The 9,412-nt window shown below is 44.4% G+C and overlaps 1 protein-coding gene across 1 annotated transcript; it reads right to left on the bottom strand.

Moving 5' to 3' along the window:
• Positions 1 to 2,790: 2,790 nt before the first annotated feature.
• On the bottom strand, positions 2,791 to 9,412 carry C9H11orf16 (chromosome 9 C11orf16 homolog; the record flags this gene model as incomplete). The annotated part of the gene is made up of 5 exons (XM_049780665.1): positions 9,247 to 9,412; positions 7,755 to 7,896; positions 5,029 to 5,261; positions 3,660 to 4,340; positions 2,791 to 2,893 (listed from the first exon to the last, which is right to left on the bottom strand). Coding segments are annotated over exons 1-5 (1,317 nt in total), but the record flags the coding sequence as incomplete, so codon positions are not given.

The following is a 9,412-nucleotide window of genomic DNA, read 5'->3' on the forward strand; positions in this document are numbered from 1 at the left end:
GATCCCTCGGCATCCCATATGGTCCCCCAAGCCAGGCGTGATTTCTGAGCTCATAGCCAGGAGTAACCCCTGAGCGTTACCGGGTGTGGCCCAAAAACAAAAAAAAAAAAAAAATGAGGGGCAGGAGAGATAGCACAGTGGTGGGGCGTTTGCCTTGCACCCAGCCGATCCAGGATGGATGGTGGTTCGAATCCCGGCATCCCATATGGTCTTACAAGCCTGTCAGGAGTGATTTCTGGGTGCAGAGCCAGGATTAACCCCTGAGTGATGGGAGACTCAAAGAATTTGCTTTATATATAACTGATCTCTAGAACTTGAACACTGTAGAGTATGTATGTATGTGTAAATATGTTGATAGGTGTACTCCAACCAAGCAAACAAGCTCTGCAACCAAGTGTGTGATCCCTGTAGCTAAATCCCAGATTCAGCTTTTGAGACCCTAAGCTTGACTTTTCCTGATCTGTGACTGTTGGGAGCTGTTTTTCAGACTCCACAAACATTGCAAGCTGACACTGTACTCCGGATTTTATCCCTGACCCCGACTTTTTCAAAAGACTTAAAGGGGATATGTATATCTCCTTCATATATTTCCTTAATAGATATAATTCTTATTATGTATTTCTTTAGGTAGATGTAGTTTTTCCATCCCATTTTTGGATTTGTTTAGTAGGAAATTCTAGTAGATAAGTTTCTCTTGGGTTCTGAATTCATGTTAGAATCAGATTATAAGGATTGTTTAGCTTGTCATTTTTACCCCTATATGCACCAGAAGCATCATGTAGCATTGTTCCTTTTTGCTTAGGCACATTAAAATGGGGAACTCTTACATATAGAAAGGAGTTCTTATCTAATACAGATAGGAACTCATAAATTGTAAATTGCAGTTTATAATATATTGTAACCTGAACATTTGTCATAGTGACTTGACTTAGGCTTCAGTGGATTTGACAGTGGCCATTCAACTTCGAGCCTTGGATCCCATCTTTGGAACCAGCATAGTTTTCTGCGCTAGCACCAGGAATCAAACTTTTAGCGGGGAAGACCATAATGCTGCCCTGGCACCAACTTGCACCAAAGTGAATTCATATGACACCATGATGACTAGGAAACAGCAATAATTTGCTTTCAGGTGGAGAAAAAGAGGACAGAACTAAATATCAAAGCCAAAGTCAACAATAGATTCAAGAAACATAAACATTAACAATCTAAACTAAAATGGGTCTGTTATATTGGCAGGCCAGGGGGCAAAGGGTAGTCTTCTTCCTGGGAAGGCTCAAGGGGGCAAAGGGTATAGGATGCACTCTGGAAACATTGGTGGAGGGAGGTCGACATTGGTGGTGGGAATGGCCCTGATTCACTGTATATCTGAAATTCAACTATAAAGGATTTTATAGGTCACAATGGTTTCAATAAAATAAAATTTAAAAAAATGATTCAGTTTTCTGGAAGTCTTTACCTAGGTGCAAGATTAAAACCCTCTGGCTGAGTGGCTGTTTGCTTTAAACACAGGTCCCAGTGTGGTTGGTGCCTAGAGATTCTTAAAATACTAGATGGTGTAGACTATTTTCCTGGGGACGGAACTTCCCAAACATTTCTTAGGAGGTCCAGGGTCCCACTAACAGTCTCAGCCAATGAGCTATCAGTTCAATGTAAGTAAGGGTCCAAGAACATGATATTGTTCGAGTCCTGCTGTGGTAGGTATACTTGGGCCTTCCCAGAAAGGAGACTACTAGGGATACTGGTAGTCTCTAGGACCACACCTTGTTTTTCTAGGGTACCATGTAGGTATCAGGAATCAAACCTCCCAACTCCTGTAGTGGTAGACTTTAACCTCGCAGACTGAATAGTTCCAACTTCAATGAACATGATTGTTCCCAGACACTAGTCTAAGGTCAGGCTCATCATTTTTTTTTCTTTATTTAAGCACCATAATTACATATATGATTGTAGTTGAGTTTCAGTCATAAAAAGAACACCCTCCTTCACCAGTTCAACCTTCCCACCACCAATGCCCCCCATCTCCCTCCTCCCTCCTTACCTACCCCCTCCCTACCTGTATTCGAGACAGGCATTCTACTCTCACTCATTAATATTGTCATGATAGTGTAGTCATCTCTCTAGCTAAACTCACCACTCTACGTGGTGAGCTTCACATCGAGAGCCAGTTATTCCAATCCTCATCTCTGTTGTCTCTGGGCATTATTACAATAATAGGCCCCCATTGATGAGGGGCCGGAGTGGTGGCACAGGGCGTAAGGCATCTGCGCTAGCCTAGGACGGACCATGGTTCGATCCCCCGGCATCCCATATGGTCCCCCAAGCGAGGGGCGATTTCTGAGCATATAGCCAGGAGTAATCCCTGAGCGTCACTGGGTGTGGCCCCAAAACAAAACAACAAAACAAAAACCCCATAGATGAGTGAAACTATTCTTTGTTTATCTCTGTCCCTCTTATTTCACTCAGCATAATAGATTTCATGTACATCCATGTATAGGAAGATTTCATGATTTCATCTCCTGATGACTGCATAAAATTCCATTGTGTATATGTTTCTTTAGCCATTCATCTGTTGAAGGGCATCTTGGTTGTTTCCAGAGTCTGGCTATTGTAAATAGTGCTGCAATGAATATAGGTGTGAGGAAGGCATTTTTTTGTATTGTGTTTTTGTGTTCCTAGGGTATATTCTTAGGAAAGGTATTGCTGGATCATATGAGAACTCAATTTCCAGTCTTTTGATGAATCTCCATATTGTTTTCCATATGATGAGATGGCATTCCCACTAGCAGTGAATGAGAGTTTCTTTTTCTCCACAATCTCAAGGTCAGGCTCATCTGAGCTGTTGCTGTTGCCTCTTCTGCCAGATGGCCTGGGCTTCTGCTTTTTCAGTGCCCCCCTAGGAATTTAGACATGCAAGACATGAGGTATATCATGATACGCTCTACTAAGCCTAGGAGGGCTTAACACATGGTATTTAGCAAAATTTAAAGAAGTGTGAAGGAAGGTCCAAGAAAATGTCACAAAGGGATGGCAGGCATGCTTTGCACATGGGAGCCCAGAGATCAATCTCTCACAACATGGTCGCCTGAATCTCAGGACTAGCTTTCATGACTTTCACTGTGTAACCTCTCACATCACCCCAATAAGTCTGAGGAATAGCCTCAGATTACTAGTGAGAGCCCCACTCTGTCTTCCCTTTAGCTATAAAGAATGAACATCAAGCAATGCAGTACTTTCACCCACTCCTACTAGGGATCCCCATCTGGAGAGGTGAGTCTACTAATACATGTTTTAAACCAGTTTCTGTGTTTTTAGGTTACTCAAAAATGTATTCATTTAGAGAAAAATCAAGGCCTCCAAAATAAATGGGGGGGGGACAAAAGTGTACAATAGCAGTTATGAGAGTCTAATGGAAGAAAAGAAGTACATTCTTGCTAAAGGAGAATGCAAGCATGACCACAAACATCCACCCATTCTTTCTGGAGCTTTATTACTTCAATGGAGACCGGCTACTTCCTTCTCTCTACCACCCCCTCAACTGGCCTTTCTCTATTGGGTTCCTGCCTGTCCCCTCACAGTGGGTCTTTACTATGGAATTCGATTCCTGAGAGAAGTATATAAGGGAGTGAGCAGGCACTTCAGCCCTGCTAGAAAAGATATACCTGGCTGGCTTCCCAGGAGGTGGCTCAGGCCCATTTCTTCTCCAATACTTCCACTTGGGCTGGCAGAGGTCGACCTGCCTGGCTGGCTTACCCAAAAGGATGGGGTCTGTGTTGACTGATCTGTCCACCATTAGTCTCTCTGGGAGGCCCATTTCCAGATCATTCTCCAAGTAATGTTTGTTGGAAGAGGAGAAAGAGGAGGAGGAGGAGGAGGAGGAGGAAGAGGAGGAAATAGTCACAGCTGCTTGCATTGTTTCTTCCTCCTCCTCAAGGCCTTCAAGGGGCAATGGCTCTTCTGTGGGCTTTGGTGCTTCCTCTGAGTGTTCTCGAGAGGTTCTGTTCTCTATGGTTCTGCTTAAAGGCCACCAACCAGTTCCAGCCAAGGGGCAGTAGCAGTGGTAGCCCTGGCACATCAGCTGGCAGCATTTGGTAGTGTGGCTAAGAGAGTCTGGGAAAGAAGGGCTCAGAGGCAGTCTGTTGGTGACACAAGCAGTGACTGGCCCCAGCAGAGAGCTGCAAGGGGCCCAGGGGAGGAGGCTGGCACATTCCCTGACGAAAAGCTCATGTAGCTTATCCACAGCTCTCTTCCATATAGCTGGAGGCACCCACCAGATCCCACCTACGGGCACTGTGGCTATCTTGCCATTCCAGAAGCGCACAGTAATTTCTTCTTTAGATGCTGCAGAACACAAAGGGGCATAGCACAAAAATTTTAATTTTTCTCAGACAAAGAAAAAGCCTTGGTGCCCCTCTCAGCGTGGGTCTTAGAGTGCATTCAGACAAATCTTTATGGCTCTATACTGACTTTGGCCACTGGTACCTCTGCAGGAACCTTCCCGTCTAATGTCTACATCATAGCCAAGAGGCCTTCAGGGGAAAGGGAGGAGAGGGGGAAGCTGTTTTAGAAATGGGGCATTTCTGTCATTCTCTAGATTACAGTGGGGCTGTCTGGCTATGCAAAGAAGTGTCTGGCCTTTTCTCTCCCAGTCTCTGGACCACTGACAAAGAATAGGTCATAAGGACCAGGGTTACCCCAGGATAAGCCCATCACACCGTAAGTTTATTAAACAACTTAAACATGGTGGTTTAGACTATTTTGTCCTTATTTTTTAATTGTGCATTTATTTAAAAAATATATACACACAAATATATAGTAGAACCATACCACTTGGTGCTCAAGGTTTATTCCTGGCTCTGCACTCTGGATAGGTTTTGTATATTTATTGTTAATAATTGTGACCCTCAGAATTAAGCTCCACATGAAGGTAAAGAGAACTCTAATTCTCAAAGGTTTCTGAACTCTAGGATCCCCAGCCCCTCACCTGGCTCCTTCCTGAGACCAGGGCGGTCAGAGTAGCTTCCATCTCCGCTGTGTGGGCTTCCTGCCTCTAGGCCCCAGAGAACAGTACCAGGACCATACCGAAGCTGTCCTGGCTCCCAGGGGGCCAACACTTTGTCCCCCTGTTGCAGGGAGTATTCCAAGGGTGGTGAGAACTGAATGACATCATCTTTTAAGACCACACTCCGATGCTGGGCTAGCAGTCTTGGGCCTGTAACAAGGGGAGCTTCAAATTCTACAAGCAGGGCCCCCTGCCTCTCCAGCTGTGGGAAAGAAAAGAATCAGTATAAGATCTGGCATTTGAAAGTGCAAAAGGAGCACCAGAGTTCCCAAAGCTGCCCTAGAACTGGGCCCAGGAGATCTTCCTTACAGGTGGCAACAGTCATCAAGAGAAGGGACAAGAACAGGGGCTACCAGAACCAAGACCAGCAGACAGGCAGGCTATACAGCATAAGCTTGGCCCTCAGCCTTCTCTTGTCGTGGACAACAGACAACTCTAGTTTGTCACTTCCTCTCTTTCCCTTCCCTACTCTTTCTTTTCTGGCTTTTCTTCCTTCCATCTAGAGTTTTGACCTGCAATTTCCAGGAGCCACTGGTCCTCTGCAGCTTTCCCCAGCACACACCCTACACATCCCTGAAGTGTTGATCCAGCAGCCCTGGATGTTGTATTCATCCACCTGGACAAGGTGGCTGTGGCCGTCAGCATTGGTACACACATGAGGAAGAACCATCATGAGAGGGTAAGAGAAGTGCTTAAACCAATTACAATTAGAGATTGTTTTGAATATTCTATAACTTTGAAGAGAAACTTCAGTTATATGTTACTTTTTTTTGAATGACTAGACAGAACCTAAATTTGAGCCAAGGTCTGCAAATAATTCATTTGAAGCTACATATTAGTTACATGAATATTACTTCTAATTGGAAGCTCAGTAATTCATCTTTTTATTTTCTTTTCAGTTTTTTGGGCCAAACCTAGCTGTGTTCAGGGTTATTCCTGGTTCTGTACTCAGGAGATCACTCTTGGCAGGGCTGGGGGAACCATATGTGATGTTGGGGCTAGAACTCGCATCAATTGCATATAAGGCACATACCCAGCCCACTGAACTATCTCTCTAGCCCCTCATAATTTTTTAACATCCGCAAAAATGTTTCTTTCATGTAACCACATTTATAAATCTGTCAGGAGTGATCATGATTCAGTTAGAAGTTGTCCCCAAATAAGTCTGACCCTGAAAAAAAGAACAGAAAATCCAAAGGGTTGGAGCCAGGGTGGATCCCTACATGTGACACTCTGCCTTCTTCATGTATCTGGGTTCAGGTGTGTTCACAGGCAAACATGTTCCTCATTCCCTCTGGCTAGTGTTCACAGTTCAATATACTGAACTGTCCCCAACAAAGTATATTAACCGAACATTTTTTCATTGTTGCAGGTTAAATTATGTAGTATAGACATACACATGTGTGCTCAATACATACTTTTGTAGGCTATTTAGTTGTTGTTGTGTTTTTTTTTTTTCAGGAACTTTATACAGTGCTCTATCACTCAGCCCTAGCTTCTACCCCAAAAATTCCTGTGTTGAAGTCCTAATTCCAAAATACATTTAAATGTGATCTTATTTGGGAGTAAGCTCATTGTAGATGCAATTACTTAATACAAGGCCATATTGAATGTGGCTGAGTTGTCTGACTCTTAACTGCAACAACTGATGTCTGGATTAAAAGGAGAAACTCAAGTTTAGAGAGTATAGTACTAGCCTTGTATGTGGCTGACCCATGTTTTATCCCTGGAACCACATATGATTCCATCTCCTCACTATCAGCACCACTAGGAGTGATCCCTGAGCACAGAGGCTAGAGCAGGGGTCCTCAAACTTTTTAAACAGGGGGCCAGTTCACTGTCCCTCAGACCATTGGAGGGTCTGACTATAGTAAAAACAAAACTTATGAACGAATTCTTATGCACACTGCATATATCTTATTTTGCAATGAAGAAACAAAACAGATACAAATACAATATGTGGCTCGCGGGCCATAGTTGGAGGACCACTGGGCCGCTAGAGTAAGCCCTGAGCACCACTCACTGGACATGAACCCTAAACAGAATTAATCCAAAAAGATATCAGGGGACACTTAAACATATACAGTACTCGGGCCCGGAGAGATAGCACAGTGGCGTTTGCCTTGCTAGCAGCCGATCCAGGACCAAAGGTGGTTGGTTCAAATCCCGGTGTTCCATATGGTCCCCCGTGCCTGCCAGGAGCTATTCTGAGTAGACAACCAGGAGTAACCCCTGAGCATCGCCAGGTGTGGCCTAAAAACCAAAAACCAAAACAAAAAAACCCAAAAAACATATACAGTACTTAGGGAGAACACATAGTAAAGATGAGACCAAGGTCAGGATGATCCACAGGCCTAGGAACTCCAAAGACTGCTAGCAAATCACCAGAAACTAGGAAAAACACTTGGAACAGATTCTCCTTCACAGACCTCGGAAAGAAGCCACCCTGTTAACCTCTGGACTAGCAGTCTCCATAACTGAGCAGTTATGATGTTCTTTCCTGTAAGCTGATCAACTTGTGTTTCTTACATTACACAACCCCAACCAACAGGGAAACTCAGTGATACTACATTTTTGTTCCTACCCTCTGGCCCCATAAGATCCATGCTTATCCAAGATATCTACTAAGGCACGTTAGGTACAACAGGGCCCATCAGAGGAGCATGTGAAGGTATGCAGGGGGTTAGGGACTCACCTCTGGAGCAGTCTTTATCTGAGCTCGGTAATAAAAGCCATCTGGCTCCCTCTGGGCCAAGACCCATTTGTCAGCAGCATCTCTAACTCTTTCCTGCCAGGCTGGGTTAGCCATGTGGACACATGGGTGATGGGATGGATACCTGAGGACAATGGAGTTACGGAGAATAGAAGAAAAGACCTACAATCTTCAGGAAACAGGTTTCACCATTACAGCTCAGTAGCACCACAGCGTGTGTACAATAAACATAGGCACATAGAACAGACATCACCTAAAGAGTTGCAATCTCTGACTTCTGACTTTTTTCTGATGAGATCAGCTCTTGGGAAGCCAGAACAGGGTTATCAAAATATGTAATGAGCCTGGTCAGATTTAAGACAATTCTGTGTCTGCGATTAGGCAGAAAGCTGGAAAAGAGTATCAAGAAGGGATCTCTAGTGTGTGTACGACTAGGAATGAGTTGTGCAGGCATGAATGAATGGTAATGGCTCAAGGAACATAAGGATATTTGATGCAGTGAAGCCAGAGGGGTGAGGAAATGTTTGAGGAGGGGAAACACAGAGTATCTGAGTAAAGGACTATAAAATAGAAAAGGGAGAAGACAGCTCTGGGAAAATATGTAGGCAGGGCTGATCCAAAAGAGCTGCTGAGTCCAGGTTTGCATTTTTGAAGTAGATGGGTTTTGTTTGTTTGTTTTGTTTTGGGGCCACACCCAATGACACTCAGGAGTTACTTCTGGCTCTGCACTCAAAAATCGCTCCTAGCTTGGGGACCATATGGGACGCTGAGGATTGAACCCAGGTCTGTCCTGGGCAGCCGCGTGCAAGGCAAATGCCTTACCACTGTGCTATCGCTCTGGCCCCTGAAGCAGAAGTTTATTGACTTCATGGGGGTAAATCCTGATAGAAGAATTCTTAAGTCTGACTTTGAGATGTTTCACACGAGTGAATCAAAAGCAAGTTGTGAAAGACCACTGGAACTTGCGTGTCCCTAACCTAGACAAAATGAAGTAAGTAGCAGAATCCCTGAGATACAAAAACCTTATGTGCTTACAACCAGAGTTCCCTGCTGCCTTTCATACTTTATTTTGAGGTTTTGGGCCACACTCTGGAGAATGGGAACATAGGCTCCGAGCAAGTGCCAGGGATTGAGCCAGGGCCTCCTACAAGCAGTCGTGGGCTCAGCCCATTGACTTTTCTCTCCAGCCACCCAACTCTCATAAGCCAATAATCAAACTATTCTGGAATTTTTTTATTTTACTTTGAATTAAATTTTAATTTAGGAATACTGAGGGGCCACCCTTAACAGTTGGTGAGAAAAATTCTAATGTATATTGTGGTCTGGGGGCAACATAATTGACAGTAAAATGAGCTAGAAATTTCTTCACTGAAGAGGCTTAAGTACCTTATACTTGTCAACTTTAAAATCTGCCACTCAAAGTGAGACAAAAGTTAGGCTAACCGAGAGGTCATAGATCCCCTGTAGCCTGTACCTGGTGATGGGGCTGAGACAAGGTGCTCGAAGGGCAAAAGGGCAAGTGAAGGAGAAGTCCCAGGGAGGTGCAGCGGCAGCCCAGGCGGGGGCCTTCAGGGTTGTGGACACGCTGCAGTATTTGGGTAAAGACGTCTCAGGCTTTGACGAAGATTCCATGGCCTGAA

Source organism: Suncus etruscus, chromosome 9 (assembly GCF_024139225.1).
Source record: "Suncus etruscus isolate mSunEtr1 chromosome 9, mSunEtr1.pri.cur, whole genome shotgun sequence".
Classification (NCBI taxonomy): Eukaryota; Metazoa; Chordata; class Mammalia; order Eulipotyphla; family Soricidae; genus Suncus; species Suncus etruscus.